At 38.1% G+C, this 23,104-nt stretch overlaps 3 protein-coding genes across 4 annotated transcripts in view; 2 read left to right on the top strand and 1 right to left on the bottom strand.

The window, feature by feature from the left end:
* The window catches only part of LOC123875831, a 31,024-nt gene extending 21,152 nt beyond the window's left edge, over positions 1 to 9,872 (top strand). The window contains exons 15-25 of the mRNA XM_045921877.1: positions 761 to 906; positions 1,011 to 1,170; positions 1,644 to 1,845; positions 2,814 to 2,983; positions 3,957 to 4,186; positions 4,658 to 4,757; positions 6,042 to 6,220; positions 7,473 to 7,577; positions 8,602 to 8,768; positions 9,173 to 9,370; positions 9,784 to 9,872. Coding sequence (XP_045777833.1) covers positions 761 to 906; positions 1,011 to 1,170; positions 1,644 to 1,845; positions 2,814 to 2,983; positions 3,957 to 4,186; positions 4,658 to 4,757; positions 6,042 to 6,220; positions 7,473 to 7,577; positions 8,602 to 8,768; positions 9,173 to 9,370; positions 9,784 to 9,838 — 1,712 coding nt within the window. The 3' untranslated portion in view covers positions 9,839 to 9,872. The remainder of the gene's footprint in view (positions 1 to 760; positions 907 to 1,010; positions 1,171 to 1,643; positions 1,846 to 2,813; positions 2,984 to 3,956; positions 4,187 to 4,657; positions 4,758 to 6,041; positions 6,221 to 7,472; positions 7,578 to 8,601; positions 8,769 to 9,172; positions 9,371 to 9,783) is intronic.
* A 578-nt stretch (positions 9,873 to 10,450) lies between these two features.
* On the bottom strand, positions 10,451 to 11,569 carry LOC123875764. Its single transcript, XM_045921806.1, has one exon. The coding sequence runs from the start codon at positions 11,099 to 11,101 to the stop codon at positions 10,562 to 10,564; it is 540 nt and encodes a 179-aa protein (XP_045777762.1). The 5' UTR covers positions 11,102 to 11,569; the 3' UTR covers positions 10,451 to 10,561.
* Positions 11,570 to 11,732: 163 nt separating this feature from the next.
* Positions 11,733 to 22,472, top strand: LOC123875728 (threonine--tRNA ligase 1, cytoplasmic). 2 transcript variants are annotated; one of them, XM_045921740.1, is made up of 14 exons: positions 11,733 to 11,822; positions 12,530 to 12,777; positions 13,614 to 13,785; positions 13,966 to 14,043; positions 14,537 to 14,794; positions 15,361 to 15,507; positions 16,213 to 16,322; positions 16,867 to 17,022; positions 17,595 to 17,772; positions 18,480 to 18,602; positions 19,235 to 19,413; positions 19,849 to 20,023; positions 20,693 to 20,807; positions 21,354 to 22,472. In XM_045921740.1, the coding sequence occupies exons 1-14, from the start codon at positions 11,772 to 11,774 to the stop codon at positions 21,509 to 21,511; spliced, it is 2,148 nt and encodes a 715-aa protein (XP_045777696.1). In that variant the 5' UTR covers positions 11,733 to 11,771; the 3' UTR covers positions 21,512 to 22,472. The 2 variants fall into 2 exon arrangements, with proteins under 2 accessions (XP_045777696.1, XP_045777695.1); XM_045921739.1 differs by having other exon boundaries at positions 11,746 to 11,950.
* Positions 22,473 to 23,104: the final 632 nt, after the last annotated feature.

Raw genomic sequence — 23,104 nt, 5'->3', positions numbered from 1 at the left:
AATGAACCGATTTTAATTTAGTTTTTTTTTGTTTGAAAGATGGCTTGATCGAGTGTTCTTAGCTATAATCCAAGAAAATCGGTTCAGCCGTTCGAAATTAATTATCAGCTCTTTTCTAGTTACTGTAACCTTCACTTGTCGGGGGTGTTATAAATTTTTAATTTACACTTGTATCTGTGTACATAATTATACTTCGTCATCATCGTCATGACCATCACATAACCGGCTCACCACTAAGTACGAGTTTCCTCTCAGAATGAAAAGGGTTAGGCCCATAGATAATATACTAATAACGGGTTAGGCCATAGTCTTCTACGCTGGCCAAGTGCAGATTGGCAGACTTCACAAACCTTTGAGAACATTATGGAAAAATCTCAGACATGCAAGATTCTTCACGATGTTTTTTTTTCACCGTTAAAGCAAGTGATATTTGATTGCTTAAAAAACACATAACTCCGAAAAATTAAAGGTGCGAGCCCGGGTTCGAGTTTACCCCCTGCTTTTTACATAAATTATACTTGATGTTCTCAAATACAGAAAAATACAACTATAAACCCACCTATTGTAAAGTTTCATGTTTTTCGTGTTTTTTTTAATTGTTGTGTATTATAATTTTTTTGATGCAGGTACAATTATTATAAAGTGTGTTTTCATTTTAGTTCTGTGTTTTTTAATTTAATTTCATTTTCATTATCTATTGCTCTCAAAAGCTTGCTCTTCGATCAAGTTATGATTTTATTACTAAGTAATGTTTTTTCAGGTGAAACATTAAAACTGACTAAAGAATTATCTAATGCTTTAAACACCAGAGTATCGTCAAATTATAGAGAGGGTGGTTATCTTCAAGATCACACGATTTTATTTCTTGTAGATTTAGACTGTGTGCACTCAAAAGCAGTTTTTAACGTATGTAACCTGTAAAAAAAAAAACTATTTTTTAATACTTAAGACATTTCTAGTCTTATCTTTATTGTTTCTTTTACTGTCCTTAACTCTTTCGACAATTCTAGGATTCAAGACTTCTACGTTTCCCGTATCGTTGGCTAGTTCTACATGATCATCAAAATCAGAACCAGTCAAAAGTTCAGCAACTTTTGGATCTCCCTTTATTAGCTGACAGTGATTTTGTGTTAGCAGAACGGAATGAAAATAATTTTACATTAACTGAACGTAAGACCCCAAAATATTTACTAAACAAATCACTAATATTAAGGTACTTAACGTAATATTTAAAAGTAATAAATAGCTCCTGCAAAAATAGTAATAAAATATTTTTCAGACATCCAGTTTAAGAAATTTGCTCTAGTAACGACTAATTTGTGAGCTATACTCGATACTAGAGTTAATTTCTTCAACTGGACCCTTTCAAGTAATGATTTTTATAAACGGACGGTGAGGATGATACTGCCATTAGCGCAATTAAAATGCCATAAGCCTACGTTGTCGTACTGGTTTACAAATTGCGAAAACCAAATTAAATTTGAATTTCGCGGGCAGACCCGTCGCTTCCACCTTAAGGAATACCGTCGAGCATCAACAAAAACGAAAATTTGATTAAGATTATCGCTTAAATAAAAAGGAATTCTTACAATTGGTTCAATTTGGCATCGCTAAAAACGTATCTTTATAACCCTCTTTTGTAGTACATAAACCATCTACCTTTGGTCCAACGCACTCTAACCCAAGAGGTCAATACAATGGGAAAGACTCCAAGTTAATAGATACAAGACCTCGCAGGGAGCTGTTCAGACGAAGACAAGATATAATGGGCCATCCACTCACCGTGTCAAATGTTATACAGGAAAGCAACTCCACACAGTACCATCTACCTAGAGAAGATAGACTGTAAGATAAATATTTATTACTAGCTGATGCCCGCAGCTTCGCCCGCGTGGATTGGTCAGATCCCCTGCAGCATCAGGATTGAGGAGTTGGACTCCAAATTTTTTATGAAACAATGTCGCAAAGTTCCTCTATCGATTAAAAAAAAATGACGCAAATGAGATTTCGGTGTACATAGGTAGACAAACACAACTCCCTTTTTGAAAGTCGGTTAAAAAAGTAGCCTATGTTACTCCCTGGTCAATTCTCTACTTGTCTGTGAAAATCCCGTCAAAATCGGTTCAGCCGTTCCCAAGATTAGCCTTTTCAAACAGACAGACAGACAAAAATTTTAAAAACGTGTGATTCGGTTATAGTATCGTTCAAATAACCATATGACCTTAATATGCGGTAGTTATTTCGAAATTACAGACAGACACTCCAATTTTATTTATTAGTATAGATAATTCAATTCACAACACTTTTCTACTCTCAACAGAAATAAAAAAATTAAAGTACTTAGTTACTTAACTAAAGTATTACCCACATCCTTTATCTTAAGAGGGCTCTCTCCGTCACTCGTTTCATACAATCGTAGTTCCAATTTCATTTGAATATTAAGCAACCAAAATCCATGAAATTTTGCAGACATATTCTAGAGACTAATATCTATGTCTGTGGTTCTTGAGATTTCTGTCAAAATATTCGGCCCCTGTAATTTTAAAACTACATATTTTTAGAAAAATCTAAAACACCACAGACACGGATATTTGTTTCTAGAATATGTCTGCAAAATTTCATGGACTTTGGTTGCTTAATATTCAAATGAAATTGGAACTACGATTGTATGAAACGAGTGACGGAGAGAGCCCTGTTAAAAATTCTCATGATGAGTAAGTAGGTACCTACCTACTCATAAGTTATCCGATGTAGGCTCCAATAGATATTGCAAAAAATTGAATTGATCTTCAATCATTTCATCTTTATTCTAGAGAACTTCAATACGACTCAATACCAAAGCTATGTTGGATGAACATTCGCGTAGCTTTAGAATTTCTCAACGCTACACCACGATACATCTTCAGCCATAGGTGGGGATATAAGAGGAACGGCCAGTGGTCCGGCATGATAGACGACCTGAACAGAGGGAGAGCTGATCTAGGTAACAATGCTTCGCTCGGATCACATTCACACGACGTACACAATTTTTTTTGACGTGACAACGTCTTATAATTCGATAGAGCCGGCTGCACGCACAAAAAAACATGACTCATGCGGCGTTACCTCGCTCTGAGGCGTTCCATGTAAGGCTTGAAGTGCAAGCGAGAGCGCGGAACGAGCGACAAAGAAGCACAATCGGCCTTTGTTGTCACGTTCAACTATCGTCAGTAAACCGACTTTACAGACACCCAATTTTTTATTAATTTCTAAAGATACAAATCTGCGATTTTTCTAGAAACATTCCAAATCAAAATTCAAATTCGTTAAAAACATAAACGATCTATTTATCTTAGTTTAACTCTAAAATGATCCATTTTCATCTGAAGGCACTATCAGGAGTCATTTGATAGCGTTGGGCCTTCCGATTCAGAGTTCTGAGTTCCATGTTTTTTATACCATGTGTGTGTGTATGTTGTTATTCTTTCAGGCAAAAACTACTGGACGGATTTGGCTGTTGGCCTAATACATAAGTCACTTTTTAATCCGTAAATGTCTATGGTTTCCGTGGGATTTTTTAAACATATATCCACGCAGACGAATTCGCTGGCCTCATCTAGTATTATAACAAATCTTCGAGCTCAGAATGATCTCAGAATGTTTGACTGAGGTAGCTGTTGTTTGTGATATCGACTTTTTAACCCCCGACCAAAAAAGAGGGGTGTTATAGGTTTGACGTGTGTATCTGTGTATCTGTCTGTGGCATCGTAGCTCCTAAACTAATGAACCGATTTTAATTTAGTTTTTTTTTGTTTTAAAGGTGGCTTGGCTTGATCAAGAGTGTTTTTAGGTATAATTCAAAAAAATCGGTTCAGCCGATTGAAAGTTATCAGCTCTTTTCTAGTTACTGTAATCTTCACTTGTTAGGGGTGTTATAAATTTTTAATTTACACTTGTAATTACATTTCCGTTTGCAGGAACAAATTGCATTCCGTTTGTCGAACGACTGAGCGTTGTCGTATTCACCAGTTCCGTTTCGAAATTCAAAACCAAGTTTATCTTTCGCCAACCGCCTCTTTCCTTCGTCTCCAACATTTTCACCCTCACTTTCTCGCTCAACGTTTGGATTGCGGTCATCGTCTGCATTATTGTTTCTTGTATCACTATTTGTATTGCTACTAAATGGGAGGCCTCTGTAATGGGTGCGGTAAGTTTTTTTTTTTTTGTAAAATAAAACTGTCGCACATCGAATCTTGAAGTAAAATTTCTTTAGATGTAGGTAGACACATCGAAAGAAATTCCAGATTTTTTTAAGACGGAAATGGCGCGAACGTTGGCCCATATGTAAAGTTGTCGCCAAACAGAACAGCCGTTGAAGTTGTTTTCACTATCGACATGTTATAAAATTCTAACTTACTAAGTATAGTTCTAAGTGCTATAGTTAGATTAAAAGCTATATTCATTTTCACTTCAACATCATCATCATGATCAACCTATTGCTGGCCTATAATCGAGCACATGCGTTCCTCTTAGAATGGGGGGGGGGGGGGGGGGAAGAAGAGAAGGGGGGGGGGGGGGGAGGTTATTGAAGTCAGTTTTTTTTTTTTAATTTTTTGACCACTTCACTTCATCTAATACTTTACATGATGATTATGATGTTATTATGTTGATGTTATAGGATGAAACTCAACTTGATGGTAGCATTGGAGACGCAACACTTTTAACAATCTGCGCCGTCAGTCAACAAGGTTGTTCTAAAGAACCCAAGAAGCTTTCTGGTGAGCTAAAATCTCATAGAATATTTTGAAAAACTAAAAGGCTACTGGCATAACTGAGTAGGTTCCTGGGGTAGTGCAAAGGTAAGGGAGGGGTGTGGTGCGGGAGGGGTGTGATGACGTCACGCGAGAGCTCAGTGATTCGTCAACTTGTGACAACTATCACCCTCCCGCATCGCTCCACTCAGTGGCGTGCAGCTCATAGAGGTATAAAAGTACTGCCTACCCTAGTCGTAATAAATCAACACATATTTTCCATTGTGACCTGCCAGAAAATAAGTTCATACCTCATGTTTACCCTGGCTTTGGCCAGTGGCGTGCGCAGGGTGCGCCACTGGCTCCACTACCGCAGCCACAAGAAGCCTGCTCAGTTATGTTCTATACCTACAATTACTGACTATTTCATAACTACTAGAGGATCCGGAAACGAGTCTCCGGAAAAAAGTTTTTGAGAGTTTTTGAAAAGAAATTCTTAGTACGTAGTACGTAGTGCGTAGTTTATATGTAGGTACTTGGAGGAAAAACGGACGCCGGAAGGCCATTAAACATCAGTTAGCAGTGCAAAACGTTGAGCAAAATGGTTTCGGTGTGTTTCGGACCATAGATTAGCTGCCGTGGGCGAGAATCGGTGACTGAAAATGACCTACGCTAAAAATGGTCAAATGTCAATGATAGGGTTTAAGTGGAAATAAATCCTGCAAACCTCGGTTTTTGGAAAGTTGGGTAAGTATATTCAGATTTCCCCTTTGTTGACAAATAATGACCTGTCTTTTTAACCCCCGACCCAAAAAGAGGGGTGTTATAAGTTTGACGTGTGTATCTGTGTGTCTGTGTATCTGTGTATCTGTCTGTGGCATCGTAGCGCCTAAACGAATGAACCGATTTTAATTTAGTTTTTTTTGTTTGAAAGGTGGCTTGATCGAGAGTGTTCTTAGCTGTAATCCAAAAAAATTGGTTCAGCCGTTTAAGAGTTATCAGCTCTTTTCTAGTTTTCTTGTAGAAAAGAAGGTTAGATAACCGTTAGGTTCATAATATGATGTCAATTGACAAATGTCAAGCTGTCAAGATGGACGTTGCCTAAATACATAATTATTTATTTCAAAATGATGTTTTGGAAAACTCAGAAACTCAGATAGTAGGCGCGGAACATCGATGTCGCGGAATAGTCCAAGAAAATCAGTTCAGCCGTTTGAAAGTTATCAGGTCTTTTCGGTCTTTTCTAGTTACTGTAAGCTTCACTCGTCGGGGGTGTTATAAATTTTTAATTTACACTTGTTTAATTTTTAGGACGTATTATCCTATTAGTAGTGTTCACCGCATTGATGGCGCTTTACGCGGCGTATTCTGCAAACATTATTGTGCTGCTTCAAGCTTCCTCGAACTCTATAAAGACCCTGGAACATCTTGCTCACTCCAAATTAACACTTGCGGCTGTCGATTTGGATGCCAATTATTTTGTTCTGAAGGTATTGTGTTAATTGGCTTATTGAGTAATTAAGTTAATTTTTTTTTTTTAATGAAAATATTACAATAAAACTTAAAGCTAGCCTTATCTAATTACTATACAAATCATGCCCGCGTGGAATGGTGCCAAGAATACTGGCTGCATTTCCGCGTTGGACAGCCAGGCTGATCCGTTGCGCAAAAAATGAGCCAGCCCTTCTGTCACCCGATGAGGCTATTAAACGCGGTGAAATGTCTCGTAAAAATTAATTAATTATAGATTTTAATATTTTATTAGTTAATTATTATAGATTTTATGCAAAGAATGTCTTAGGTTAAGTTTTACTATTTAGAAGTTAGTATGTTGAGTTAGCCCGTAAGTGAGTATACATTGATAGTCCTAAGTTTATATAAGTCGTCATAATTACTTTTGTTTGTATACCGTTGGCTTCCTATTAAATAAAATAAAAAATAGAGACGTTCATTTTTAGGGAAAAGCGGAACCCTTCTAGGATCACTTTGTTGTCTGTCTATCTGTTCAACGGGTACTTCCCGTTAACCTAGAATCATGAAAGGCTGGTAGGTAGATCTTATAGCACAAGTAAAGGAAAAAATCTGGAAACCGTGAACTTGTGGTTAAATCACAAAAAAAAGTGTTCATGAACAAATAGGTAATAAGTAGTTATTTTCAATTTTTAAAGTAAGATAACTATGCCAAGTTGGATATCATATGAAAGGGCTTTACCTGTACAGATTTTTTTTTTAAACGGAAAAAATACCCGAGTACGGAACCCTGAATGCGCGAGTCTGACTCGCACTTTGACTCGCAAAAATTTTATACTTAGGACTGATCTCATCAGTCTTATCCGAGAGTAAAGATATTTTGACAGGCTTTCAGGGGGGCGGCGCTTTCAAAATCAATAGGGTTTTAGCACAAAAATTGTCAATACGGCCAATTTATTGCGTTTATTCCTTGATTTAAACGTCACTCGACGTTGGTGAAATCGGCACTTATAATGTACTAGCTGACGCCCGCGACTTCGTCCGCGTGGATTTAGGTTTTTCAAAATCCCGTGGGAACTCTTTGGTTTTCCGGGATAAAAAGTAGCCTATGTGCTAATCCAGGATATTATCTATCTCCATTCCGAATTTCAGTCAAATCCGTCCAGTAGTTTTTGCGTGAAGGAGTAACAAACATACACACACACACACACACACACACACACATACAAACTTTCGCCTTTATAATATTAGTGTGATTTACTTATTTTATAGGGTAATAAAGACGCAGTAAGACGCCTTATTTACAGTAAGGTAGAGCCAGCAAAAGGCAAAGCTCAATTTTATAGCTTGGATGAAGGTGTAGAGCTCCTACGACAAGTGAGTACTTACTACCTAGGGTTGCCACCTCCCACTTCTTGATTTACTGGTTACTAGCATCAAAAATACGAGGTTTTAGATTTTTTACGGGTGACAGTGTTTTACATATTTTTTTTAATACCTACTTATTGTTTGAAAATACAAGCTTTAATAAGCTCTTCATTTTGTGAAGCAAATGCATAAAAATCTTTGCATGCTAACTTAAAAAATTATATGTATTTAACTTGTAATTCCGTCTTCACGGTATTGAGTCGGCTTCGGCTAGGACGCTGAATTTGTAAAATATACGGGAGCTTGATTTACCCTTCTGTACCCTAAAATACGGGGCATCAGGCAACCCTATTTAATACCCGCTTAGCACGTTTAGGTACTCGTAGTCACAATTCGAATAATTTCTACCGGTTGTTGTGTTTGGTTGAATTCATGGTATTTTTCTAAAACTATATGCACAAATTATTATGGGGTCCCAGGGTGTTAGAATAGCGACCTCGTATCGGAAAGCGTAGCGTTTGAAGACCTCCACTAGGTGGACAGGTGACATCAATCGAGTTGCAAGGAGCTGGATTCAGGCGGCGCAAGACAGTGGCCTGTGACCCTTCAAGAGGCCTATGTCCAGCAGTGGAGGTCTATTGGTTGATAATAATGATCATGATGATGCATTTATAAAGCGACCGACATATCTCAACGAATTAGCAAATTGATATCGCAATAGGCAGGCCATGGTCTGATAGCTTCATCCTAGATTCCAATAGTGGTACCTAATGGAGAAATAAAAGTATTCAATCAGCCTGTTTGTGTCCACTGCTGGACATAGGCATTCCCAAGTGCGCGCCACCACACACTATCCTCCGCTGTCCTCGTCCACTTCCCGCTATTTGCTTGAGGTCATCAGTCCAGCGGGTTGGAGATCGTCCCACACTGCGCTTGCAGATACGCGGTCTCCACTCCAGAACACGTCTGCCCCAACGGCCATCAGCTCTGCAGCAAAAGTATTAATCACTACCATGGTCTGGAATTGCTCCAGGGTCACTTTGCCTTATACTCCACCATGGGGTCTATCTACCGACGCATCGAACAGTCTTTCCTGGAGACAGAGAAATGTGATCTCATGGAGGTGGACTATATGGAAGGGATGAATCCATACGTGCCAGTTTATAAGCATTCACCTTATATAGAGCTGCTGAAAGTTGCGTGAGTACCCATATATTTTATTTCTCTACTAAATTATGTCCGCGACTTCCTCCGCATGGATTTAGGTTTTTAAAAATCCTGTGCAAACCTGTCCGTCTGCAAGTTATCTCTGTATCAAACAGATGATGCCCCCGACAGCATCCACGTTGATTTAGGTTCTTTAAGAATACAGTGAGACTGGGACTCTTTGATTTTCCGGAACAAAGAAAGGCTATGTCAATCCCCGGGGCGCAAGCTATTCCTGTGCAATTAAACGGATGGGCCGTGTAAACCTAGCAAACAGACACACTTCCATGCATTAGATTACAACTTAGCATACTTAGCTAGAGCATAGGTTAGTTTTATCCAAAAAAACAGCACGGTTCGTGCGGGTGAGGGAATGATAATTTTGCCTTTTTCTCCAGTTTCAAGCGTATCCACGAATCCGGTATCCAGATGGCACTGCACAACCGCATGCAGGTGTCCAAACCACGCTGCACCGGCAACGTAGCCGCCTTCAGCAGCGTCAATCTTGAGCACCTTCGACCAGTTCTGCTGTTCATCATTTACGGCATCGGAGTTGCTGTGCTGATACTTTTGGCTGAGATTTCGATGCACAAAATGTAAGAAATCTAAAAGCTGACTGACAGAAGCCATTCTAATCATGACTAGCATTCCCCTTTCCCCTCCAACTAAGCGTAAAGCTTGTGCTAGGAGTAGGTACGACAATAGTGCAACAGGTGGGGTTTGAACCGCCGACCTTCCGGATTTCAGTCCGCTCCTATGACCGTTGAGATATTGAGGCTTGCAGATAGCTATTATGACGTAGATATCCGCTTAAAAAGTAGTTTTGAAAATTTGACCTCTAAGGAGGTTAAATAGGGGTTTGAAATTTGTGCAGTCCATAGAGATTGATTAAACCTGCCATCCTCGGGCATTGAGGATTGCATGTTTAATCAATCTCTCCAGTAAATTTCCATCCTAATTAATTATAATTAATAATGGTAATATTCTAACCTACTTATATTTTTTTCAGAAGTACTCGGCGAACTGCTGGATTGAATGATAAATTCGTGAAACGTAAAATGTAATACCTAGGTATTAAATAACCATTGCCGTAATAAATGCTTTGCCTTCATTTGTAATATTATTATTTTCTGAACCTCCCCATAAAAATAATTATCGGATCGAGTTTAGACCTGAGTGAGGCTTGTTCTGCGGAACATGCCGCATGGGGACTGATGTTAGGTCAGCGATGGAGAAAAACATTATTTTAACCAAGTAGGTATATTATACAAGAACTGGCACTAGTTTTTAGGGTTCCGTGCCTCAAAAGGAAAAACGGAACCCTTATAGGACCACTTTGTTGTCTATCGTGTCTGTCAAAAAAACCTATAGGGTACTTCCCGTTGACCTAGAATCATGAAACTTGGCAGGTAGATAGGACCCAGCATCGTACCGGAACGCTAAATCGCTTGACACGGCTTTGCCTGTAGGATAGTAACTAGCCACGGCCGTAGCCTCCCACCAGACAAACTCTTTTAGTCTAGACTCTTGTCTCTCCAAGATCTGATTCTGTGTTCACTTGTGCTATGATCCTGAGATCATACAATCTCATCTGATGGATAACGATTTTGCGGTCGAGAATAGATTTTCCAAGACCTGCTCAAAAATGCTTTGGGAAAATTATAAAACTATTTCCATACATTTGAATTTTTATTTAAGTACATTTTTTTGGTGAACCTAGTACTTAGTAACTTTCAAGAAATACTTAGCTGTACAATTTTCTAATTGGTACCTATAAGAACTGGTGATCAAAATAATGGACGTCTAAATTGACTTGGATGGTCCGAATTTCGTGTTGGGCTTTTCGACTTTTTTGCGGAAGCTTTCTTAGATCTTAAAGGATTCGCTTTTCTAGGAGCCTCACCTTTTTTCGGTCTTTGAACGCGTTTAGCTCCTATAGAGGTTTTAGGAACAGATGCCATTTTGCAAAAATGTTCTGGTTCTTTAGATGGTTTGATTCCATACTTCTGGTTCTGATCTTGAAAACTTTTTGTTGCCACTTTAGAAGGTAGATGCAAAGGCTGTAAAGATTTTCGTTTGGGCTTTACGGATTCATCGAAGTGGAAGCTATCCATTGCTGTGGTTTTACTCACACCCTTATCGTGGTTAGCCTTCGCATCGTACAATGTACCGCCTGAAAGATTGGCGATCATCACGCTAAGGTCGGCGAGGGTCTGACCGTGGTAGCTGACGTCATCTTGGAGTTTGTCAAGCTTTTTCTCAAATTGCCTGAACGAGGATAGGATGTGATGTAACGTGTCCTTTGAACGAGATTTGTGCAAGGTCATTGTGGTTGATACCTCCACACAAAATTAAATTTTTCGATTTTTTATAGTTTCACTATTCTTTTTCTACTTACTAGGTACTTACATTTCAATTTCGAACACTGAACTTTGCTGGACTGGCTAATTTGTGAAATTGACAAAATTTTTAGACAAATTCAGGATTTGATAGACATCTTCATTTTTTCTTAATAATTTTATTCGCATTGAAAAGAAAACCAGCAAACTTCTGCAAATGCTTCTGCATAATTATTGCCTAAGGGCTTCCAGGATTTAAGATTTACCAAGTGAGCAAATCAATAAAAATATATTTTATTTTTTGAATCGTCAAATGCATCTACAACTGCTGGACTGGTTCGGAATGTTGGTTGTTGGTTTTAAGTCCGAAATTAACGATTATCATAGAACAATTTGGATTTTTACCATTAAAACTTGCTACTTGGATCTAATAGACTAGTTACCAGATAAACTTTTAGATTTTACCGGAAAATCCTCGGATCCACTGTAACTTGCACTATCTACATTGCATCGTGTACAGAAAGCATTAAGCCCACAATGCCCATCACTAATCACAAATTATTTTGTCTTTGATTTTATTATTCTGTGGGCAGAAATGACATTACAATGACAACGTCATTCAATCTGTCAAAGTGCTGTCAAACGTGAAATCGACAACATGGGTGACTCGGCTGCGGAAAAAGTTCAGAATTTAAATATAAACGAAAAGGCAGGATTTTGTGCACTATATTAAACTTTCACACCTATTTAGCTGTATCAGTGATGTTGAAATTGTTAAAATTACATAGACTCTGCGTGGTCCGCCTCAAAGTGGACTACGCTGCATATGCCACATGGGTTTGTAGGATTTCCAAGAAATGCGAACAAATACATTAAAAAAAACTATTTTATTCACAATTCCACATATCTACTCTATTAGTATAGAAATAACTACATTAGTTTTAATGTTAGAACCCATTATTACAGTATTTCATCATCCTATACTTTCACTGCATTCGATAACCTAAACACGACTTTCACGATCAGTTTAAAGCCTGTCTACATTTCTAAAATACTCTAAAAATCTGTCACTGTAATGTAATCATAGGCAGCAATAGTTAAATCGCTGCAAAAGTTTTTCTCAATGGATTCTAGCTATTCTGGACTTGTCTATGCATGGGTATATGCTTATACTGATCTAATCTAATACCTATTGCCTGTGAAATGACTACAAGTCTTGTGTACTCACTTTTCTATCACTCCATACTAGTACAATACAAGCAGTGTACTAAATTACTCTAACAGTACTATTAGTATTTAGTACCATTCGATATTTAGATTTAGATCTGATAGGAAATGATAGGTTTTGATATTGAAAAAGTCATCATAAGAGACAACCAACATCTTATTTCAATGTAATGGTTTCTTTTGTTACAGTCCCAAAAGAAAGCAATGAAAGAAAAGAAGAAAAAAGACGAACCTTCTGGTGGTGGAGCTTCAGAACTGAACCCTTGGCCGGAGTACATCCAGAAAAGATTAGATCTATGGGATAAGTACAAGGCTCAATATGAAGAGCAGTTAGCTTCTAAGCCTGAATTAAGTATTGTTGTTACATTACCAGATGGGAAGACAGTAGAGGCAAAAGCGTGGAGGACCACACCTTATGATGTTGCCAAGGGTATTAGGTATGATATTTTTATGGTATACTTTTATTCTAAGTGCTAACCCAGGGGTATATCATGTATTTTCACTTTGGAAGTAAATTTTGAAAGCAACTGTTTATTTTATTGATAATTAAGTCATTTTCACATTTATTGCATATTGCATGCTAAGTGTATTTAGTTTAAAAAGTGTAACAACTTCATCATCCTCAAACAAAAGTGCCATCAAATAAATAATTCCAATAAAGCTGGAATATATTTTGCTATTTAGATTATGCATGCAGCTTATAATAGCTCATACACAAATTAATCATTTGTTTATTAATTGGCAATTTTCAATAAATATGACACCTTATTTATTTGCTCTCAAGCGAGTTTTGGAGTGAATAGTAAGTTTCTTTCTTGTTTATTTTTGTAATTTATTGTAGACTCTGTTGGGAAATTCTAATAACTTTACCAAGTGGGGTATCATATGAAAGGGCTTTACCTATACATTCTAAAACAGATTTTTATTTGTTTTTTATGTATAATGGTTTGGATTTATCGTGCAAAATGTTGAAAAAAATACCCGAGTACGGAACCCTCAGTGCGCGAGTCTGACTCGCACTTGGCCGGTTTTTTGCATTAATTTAGTAGCTAAGGGATCTTCTGACAGAATCTATAAATAAATACATTAAAAGTTGTTAACATAAAGTCCTTTTTCTTTCCTGGCATGAAAATAAAAAAATCTTTAAAAAATCCCATAAATTTTTCACTAATACCAGTCAATTGTTTTTTGTAATAACTAACATTGTAAATAATGTATAATATAACAACTCTAACTATGTATAATATATATTAGTATTTTGAATTGTTTTCAGCCAAGGCCTAGCCGATTCAACGATCATAGCTCGTGTGAACAATGTACTGTGGGACCTGGACAGACCTTTGGAAGGGGACTGCAAGTTGGAGCTCCTACGATGGGACAACACAGATGCACAGGCTGTGTTCTGGCATTCCTCGGCACATATGCTTGGAGAGGCCATGGAAAGGGTGAGTTGACCAAAAAAAGATGATAGACAAACGTGACAGGAAGATGATAGATAGTAAAAATTTCAAAATGGCCACCATAAAAATTAAAAAAATTAACAAGTGTTATTTTTTATATAATAGTACAGAACCCTTAGTGTGCGAGTACGACTCGCAATTGACCGATTTTTTTTTATTTTACAGGTGTATGGTGGATGCTTATGCTATGGTCCACCGATAGAAGAAGGCTTCTACTACGACATGTTTTATCCAGAGAAAGGGGTAAGGAAACTAACTAACTGCCCTACTAACTAGCCCTGGTATATTTGTGAACATTGAACTATTTTTTTAATTCCATAGTTAGCCCTTGACTGCAATCTCACCTGGTGGTAAGTGATGATACCATCTAAGATGGAAGCGGGCTAACTTGAAAGGAGTAAGACAGTTTTTTTTTTACTAAACCTGTACCTCTTATTGGTCTCTACATGGTACTGGAACTCTAAACTGCTTATCAGCATGGCTTTGTCGGTAACTAGTGGTAATAACTAGCCACCACCGTAGTCTCCCACCATACCAGATCAGAGAAATTTAGAAGTCATAAATTGCCCTTCTCCAAAGATTGATCCAAATTTTATGCAGCCAAAGTCTTAGGTAACATTTCCTTTGTACATAGCTTAATTTATCATAACTTTGTAACTACAATTTTGGTACATGAAAAATAAATAAATAAATAAATAATAAATAAAATCTACCTTTTAAAAACTATCTTTCTCAGATATCATCCACAGACTTCCACGTAATAGAAGGTCTGGTGAAGAAGATAGCAAAAGAAAAGCAGAACTTCGAACGGCTAGAGCTGACGAAGGAACAATTACTAGAAATGTTTGACTACAACCCCTTTAAAGTCAGGATCCTGAAGGAGAAGGTGGATACTCCCACCACCACCGTGTACAGATGTGGACCGCTCATTGACCTGTGTAGAGGGCCCCATGTCAGGCATACTGGGAAGGTCAAAGCTTTCAAGGTCACTAAGGTAAGAATCCGACTGGCAGCCGCCGAGTTTCTTACTAGTTCTTTTTGATAATGAGGTCATTTAGAACCAGGGGTAGAGTCGATAAAAGATGGCGGCCCCAAACCAACTGTTCTATTTGGCGACCATTTTAAATACCTTCCTTTCCCTTTTGTACTTCTCAGAAATCTTCAACTAAGTGTAATTGTCTTTGAGCTGAGCACACTTTGACATTGCTTAGACTTAAGTTTCAGTTAAAAAGAGACCTATTTATGCCAGCGGTATAACACTGTCTCGTTTTAGCAGGGTCTTAAGTCTGAGCAAGGTCAAAGTGCACTCTCCATAGATCTCAGCCTTAGTTTCAACTCAATTGGATGAACTATGCGCAAACGCTTAGGTAAAGAGGCACAGACAGACAGACAGACCAACATTGATATTTAGTTACAAGACATGGTCAATTTTATACTGTTTTGATATTTAAGTTATTGTGAGTGATTTCCATATTAAGTATAGACTTTTCTTAAGGACTCTGTTTGAAACTAGTCAGGCTTATATCAGCTAAATACAATTTTATACTGTTCCAATTGTAGAACTCTTCAACGTACTGGGAGGGTAAGGCAGACGCGGAAAGTCTGCAGAGAGTGTACGGAGTATCATTCCCTGACCCCAAACAGTTGAAGCAATGGGAGGTCATACAGGAAGAGGCTGCTAAGAGGGACCATAGGAAAATTGGCAGGGTGAGTAGTTCTTTTTTTTTTTTAAATTATATAGATTGGTTGGCTGCAATCAGACCTGCAGGACCTGTAAGTGATGATGCAGCCTAAGATGGAGCGCGCTTGCCTAGAAGTTGCCTATTCACTCTTGACTTGAAGGTACCCATATTATAGGTGGAAGGGAAAACTGATGCCGGAAGGGTGTTCCATATCCTAGCAGTTCGGATTAGAAAAGAGGAAGCAAATTGCTTTGTAAGTGTTCGAGGAATTTCGACTTAAGCAATGGTTAAGTGTTTTAAACAGTTTATTAGTTAACTTCCTCAGGTTTGGGTGCTATTTGTTAATACTAAATGTTCGAACCCCAATTTTATCCTCTTAGAGCAATTACGCATTCATCTGATCTGAAACTGAAAATATGGATATAAAAAACTCGAACCGAGTTTGGATATTGCTTATGCACTAATCCAACTCTGATCCAAAGCCAAGCTATTCAGTAGACATCTTGGTCATATCTACTTCAGATGTCACATTTGAATCCAGCACATCCGAGATATTCTCACGAATGACAGAGAGTTCATAAGCTACCATATAAATAGTTCAATGATTTCTTCGGAATGTATCTTAATGGACTTGGATCGGGTGAGTAACTGCTCTAACGGGGCGAAATAGGGGTTGGTTTGTGTAGTCCACGCAGACAAAGTAATGATTTTATATACTGGTTATTTACAGGAGCAAGAGTTATACTTCTTCCATGAGCTGTCTCCCGGCTCGTGTTTCTTCCAGCCCCGAGGTGCTCACATATACAACACACTAGTTAACTTCATTAGGGAGGAATACAGGTATATAAATTCATATTTTATATTATTTACAGTCCTTGCAATTCACGAAGGCGAGTGACTTATGCCTGTGTTAAAGTCTCTCTCAAGGGGAAAAATCTGAAAACCGTGAATTTCATGGTTACATCATAAAAAAAATATGTTCATGGACATTTAATTAGTATTTTAAATTTTTAAAATAAAGTAACTATGCCAAGTGTGGGGTATCATAATATGAAATGCCTTTACCTGTACATTCTAAGAAGATTTTTAGTTTATTTTTATGTCTAATGATTTTTGATTTATCTTGCAAAATGTCGGAAAAAATATCCGAGTACGGAAACCTCAATGCTGGAGTCTGACTGGCACTTGGCTGGTTTTTTCTTTATTTAATAGCCCCGATAGCTCAACAGTTAAAGGAGCGGATTGAAAGGTCCAAAAGGTTCACCCATTGTACTATAGTTGCACCTACCTGTCCTAGACCAAGCTTTACGCTTAATTGGAGGGGAAAGGGGAATATAAGTCATAATTACTTGGCTAATGTTCTTTATTTTAACTTTACTTTAAGGAAGCGCGGGTTTCACGAAGTGGTGACACCGAATATGTACAACGCCAAACTGTGGCAGACGTCAGGCCACTGGGCGCACTACGCTGAGAACATGTTCTCCTTCGAAATCGAGAAGGAGACCTTCGCACTCAAGCCCATGAACTGTCCTGGACATTGGTGAGAAATAGTCACACTATCCTTATCATAAATGCGACAGTAAAAGCTATGCAAAAGGGTGCAAAGACAGCCTTATTGCATATCTTTTACAGGTAACCTTCTTAAAGTATGTATGTTGCTTTGTCCTTCCATCACTCTGCTTTGGAGTTTGGAGCAAGGGATTAACTTTATTTTTAGGGTTCGGCACACGAAGGCTGCCAATGGGACCCTATTACTAAACCTCTGTTGTCCATCCGTCTGTCTGTCTGTCTTGTGATCCGTAATAGATAAAGAGTTGTGCAAATTTGTGTATTTCTATTGCCGATCTCCAGCAATAATCGGGGCTGCTATTGCATGTATAGTACAGTATGGCATATTATTGTAAATTGAACACTTGAAAAGAGCAACCGCCGAGTTTCATACCACTGGTTAGTGGTAGATTATTTTGACGATTCAAAAGCACATGTAAAAGTTTAATTGAATAAAAATATTTTGAATTTGATCTAACAACAAATGTTTTTTGTACGATAGTACGGAACCCATCGTGTGCGAGTGCGACTCGCACTTGACCGATTTTTTTTTCTCATTTTCAGCTTAATGTTCGACAACCGTACTCGCTCATGGAGAGAACTGCCGCTCCGTATGGCAGACTTTGGAGTTCTACACAGGAACGAGTTAAGCGGCGCTCTCACCGGCCTGACTCGCGTGCGACGCTTCCAACAGGACGACGCGCATATATTCTGCACGCCGCAACATATTGAACAGGAAATGGTAAGCTTGCTTTTTGTTTACTAACTCATTAAGTATACACAGCCTAGCAGTCCAACTTCTGGATGCCAGTTACAGCACGTTCCGCCTTAAGAGGACAAGTTGGCCAGCATATAGTAATACTGCATCTTGAAGGGATGTCACATCGCTGGATGTGCAAAGCCTCAACTGTTAAAACATTAATGGTCCTCAAATCTGTTCATAGTCCAAGGACTGATCCCAGATGGAAGAGATATGAAGAGAAAAAAAAATTCATTAAGTATGTAACATTACTATACTATATTGTATACTGGTCTGCAAATTCGCATTTGATCAGCGTGGTAGACTATGGCCAAACCCTTTTCATTCTGAGATATTTTATCCTTCAAAATACCTAGAAAGAAAAATAAGAGATAATTATTACGCTCTGTAGAAACTTTAAACATTTATTTGAAAATAGTGAATTCAGATTGCTATATTGTTTACACACGTCATACTTCAAAACGCATGCACACGCACTTAATATACAATTATGTACGCGCGCACACATACACACACGAACGCACACACACACACACACACACACAAACGCACACGCACACACACACACACACACACACACACACACACAAACGCACACACACACACACACTGCCAGTGTGATTATCAAATTCTTAGCGGATTTTTTCAACATCAAATCTTTATCTATCATATACTTATCTTTATTCCAGGTCGGCTGTCTAGAGTTCCTACAGTTTGTATATGGGACATTCGGATTCACATTCCAATTGAAACTATCCACCAGACCGGAGAAGTACCTCGGAGATCTTGCCAGTTGGAACCAAGCTGAAAAGGTGCGTGTTCAATGCCTATAAAACTTTAGGAAGCAAGGACTAAATTCCTATTAGTGTTTAAGTTCTAACATGGACTTTAGGTTATTGTTGCTAACACCACCTTTAGAGATTAAAGGAGGTCGCCCACTGTGACTAGCGATTCAGTAGCGCGTTTCGTTAACGTGCGATGCAGAATCGCTACTTTTAAAACTATGCACCTGAGAAAAGCATACTATACAATCGAAGATTATGTAAATGATAAAAGAGCGTGGATTTGACCTGAAGCTTGCTCCAGCAATGCGCGGGACTTCAATTACTTTTATACATGGCATAACATTGTATATCAAATCTTTGAAAGGAGCAACCGCCGAGTTTCTTGCTGGTTCTTCTTGGTAGGAAAGGCATACCGAACCAGTGGTAGATTCTTTTGACGATTCAAAAGTATGTACATTGAAAAATCTGATTGAATAAAAATATTTTGAATTTGAAATTGAATTTTTGGCATTAATTTAGTCGCATTTGCAACGCTTGATTTCCCGAGGCCAGTATCCATCCCCGGAATTCAATTATCAAAATCGATTTAACAGATGGCCGTAAAAAGCTTTCAGACAAACACTTTTGCATTAATAATAATATTCGTATGATGTTTGTAGGCTCTGGAAGATTCGCTGAACAAATTCGGCAAGCCATGGCAATTAAACCCTGGCGATGGTGCGTTCTACGGGCCCAAGATAGACATCACCATACAGGACGCTCTCAAACGATCTCATCAGTGCGCCACCATACAACTAGACTTCCAGCTGCCTGAGAGATTCAACCTGAGCTATGTGAGGTAATGACTTGTATGGACTAAATCAAAAACTATTATGCTTAAAAATAAATAAAAATATGTTTAAGAATGTACAGATAAAGCCCTTCCATATGATGCCCCACTTGGTATAGTCATCTTACTTTGAAAATTGAAAATACACATTTTAATTTTTTTTTGTGATATAACCACAAATTCACGGTTTTCGGATTTTTGCTTTTACTTGTGCTATAAAACCTACCTACCTGCCAAATTTCAAGATTCGGTCAACGGGAAGTATCCTATAAGTTTTCTTGACAGACACGACAGACTTACAACGGACAGACAGACAACAAAGTGATCCTATAAAGGTTCCGTTTTTCCTTTTGAGCTACGGAACCCTAAAAACGCTGGTTTGAAATCGTCTTTATTAAAATTACACGTAAAAACGCACTAAATTTTTTTCTTTTTTTTTTTCAGTGAAACAGGCGATAAGAAACGTCCAGTGATCATCCACAGGGCGATCCTCGGCTCAGTGGAGCGAATGATCGCGATCCTCAGCGAGTCGTACGCCGGCAAGTGGCCCTTCTGGCTCAGTCCGCGCCAGGCGCGCGTGGTACCCGTGGGACCCGCCTTCGACGACTACGCAGTACAAGTGAGTCAAACAAACATGCTGTTGTAACTTAATTTTTTTTTTTAAACTGTGCACCATTGATTCATAGAACAATCCTTAGCAAGTCATGCCAAGCGATTCTTAGCAAGTCATGCCGGGTGTTCATTGGCAAATCGTGCCGAGTGATTCTTAGTAGTCACGCCGGGTGATCCTTAACAAATCATGCAGAGCGATTCTCGGTAAGTCTTAGAGCGGTTACGTAGTTATACGGATATAAAAAACTCGGACCAAACTTAGATATTACTTACGCACTAATCTGATCTCTGATCCAAATCCAAGCTATTCAGTGTACATCTTTGACATATCTACGTCATATGTCCGATTTGAATCCATGCACATCCGAGATATTCTCACGGATGACGTAGAGAACTCGGATGTCGGAAGTCGGAAGTAAGCTAAAATACAAATAGTTCTATGACTACTTCGGTACGTATTTTCACGGATTCGGATCGGATGCAAGGCGTAAACGCCCTTACAATCCTCAGCAAATCGACGTTCCAAGCGATCCTCAGAAAGTCTTGTTGAGTGATCCTCAGCGAACCGCGCTATTTGAATTTTATTTCTGTTTTACTGATATTTTGACATTTATTCAGTAAAAATAAATGGTCAATACGATAAAATCGTTTTTTAAATGGTATTTTTCTTTGCCAGGTGAACGAGATTCTAAACGCCAGTGGCTTCATGTGCGAGGTGGACACGGATGCGGGAGACACACTCAACAAGAAAGTGAGGAACGCTCAGCTCGCGCAGTTCAACTATATTTTAGGTGAGTACAATGTTTCTTAGTTTTCCAAAAAAAAAAACAACTCTTCTGCGTCGTAACACTAAGCAGAGCGGTCGTGGTCACACGAAGTGACGTTTTTGGGGGCAGATGTTATACGCCCCACTAGCATTCGCCACTTCTCCCTGCTGGCTGATAGAAAAAAAACTACTGCATTCAAAATAATGGGCGCCAAAATGTCAGTTTTACGTGACTGGAATTTACTCCTCCCCACTGACCTAAGTACGCTGGACTTGCTATTGCCGGCCTGTTTTTGAAGCAGGTGGCTATCGTCATTTTGGCGCTGATAGTATACTCGGTACGAAACGATAGTGATGACACATTTGTCAACGCGAGGATTATTTTTGCATTGTGCTGGTCTGGCACTACAAAAACCACCAAACAAGAAAAGAAGACGATTGACACAAAATGTCAATTTTAATTCCCGGCTTTTCTCAGTAGAATCTTCATTCCGCATCCAGTGGTAGAGTCACTGATGTGGCATAAGAGACAAATAAATACATTTTGACTTTGAATGATTTTGTTTTTCAGTTGTCGGCGAAAAGGAAAAGACATCTCGTACAGTGAACGTGCGCACTCGAGACAACAAAGTGCACGGGGAGATGTCCATCGATGAACTTATCCAGCATCTGAAGAAGCTGCAAGTGGAGAAGACCCTCTCCGATGACAGTGATTTACTCCAATTTTAACTGCAACTAAGCTTACTTTGGTTACTTCAGTTGGTGAAATAAAAAAAAACTAAAACTCGAAATATGTTTTGAAAATGTTATTTTATAACCTTTAGTACCAATTTTCAGTTATCTTTTATAGTAAAAAAACCGGCCAAATGCGAGTCGGACTCAAACACGAAGGGTTCCGTAACATTGTACAAGATATACCTAACACCTTTGTGCAGAACAGTGCAAGTTAATAACGGTCAGCGCCATCTATATGTGATTTAGTGAATTAAAGTTTTCGTGAACAGTTTTCACGGTATTCGGATTTTTTTGTTGTGCTATAAGACCTAGCTACCTGCCAAATTTCATGATTCTAGGTCAACGGGAAGTACCCTATACCTAGGTTTTTTGACAGACACGACAGACAACAAAGTGATCCTATAAGGGTTCCGTTTTTCCCTTTGAGGTACGGATCCCTAAAAAAATCTGTATTTGCACTCACATCTAAATTATGTAATGGAGCGCGTCATTTCGGCTTGGACAAGCTTTAAAAGACTACGAAAAGTTGTGAATTTTTTTAAACATTTTGCGATTGAAATTTTCATACAAAATTCACGGCGGCGAATGTAGAGTAGGCTTCATAAAAAGTTCCAGTTATTTATTTCTGTTATGTTGAAAAAACTGATATTTTTCTGATCAGAATTGAATGTTATTAAAATGTCCAATAAATTGAGACTGATTCAATGAATTTAATGATTTTAAGTTCTAAATATTGTCCCACTTAATTTATTATTTTTCGCGTAAGTGTCTTCTGCTAGATATATTATTCAGGTATATTTGCTCCAGTATTTTTCTTCATTCAAAAGGTGTTAATTTGTTCAATTCATCATTTAGTCGCGCATTTGTTAACCATATCATGGTTTCGTTTCTATTTATTATTTTGTATAATCCTAATATGTATTAAAGGTTGTATAAAACTACTGAAATAATATTATATTTTTGTTTTTATTATCACCCCCTTATGTATAGAGAGAGCTGGTGGAAAATTTTGAGGAGGAATTTACCACAGAATAGCTATATTAATTTCATCCAAGATTTTACTAATATGGCCCAGCTACATTGACGGTAAACGCCGTTGAAAAACGCGTTAATGGCCGTTAACCGTAGGTGTAGCCATTACCTAACGCGTTAATTTTACAACGACATTCACGTTGCCGTTTGGCGTTAGACGATTTTAACATCAGTTTAACGCATTAATTATTATCAGCGGATTTATGGCGTTGTTGGGCATTGACGTTAACCTTAATGTGGCCCGATCATTAAAAAGAAGAAAATTACTTGGAGAAAGTTCCTATATTATATGAAAATACAAAAATTCTGTTAACAACCACTCCTCCAAAATTTTCCACAAGTTCTTAGACGATTACAAAATAGATATTTAGCATTTTGAATGCTTTTTATGAAATAATATGGAATGTAAAGAAAAGTTTATTCTTACAAAAGTAGAAAATTAACTAACCACTTAAAGCTCAAGTAAACTAAAAGCAATAAATAGGGTACCTAAGTATATTATACAGGGTGTTTGGTAATTAGTATATAAAGACAACACGTACCCATGCTATTTTG

This window comes from Maniola jurtina, chromosome 20, assembly GCF_905333055.1.
Source record: "Maniola jurtina chromosome 20, ilManJurt1.1, whole genome shotgun sequence".
Taxonomy (NCBI): Eukaryota; Metazoa; Arthropoda; class Insecta; order Lepidoptera; family Nymphalidae; genus Maniola; species Maniola jurtina.
Note: the sequence above shows the minus strand (reverse complement) of the source record. Positions and strands in the feature narration are given on the sequence as shown.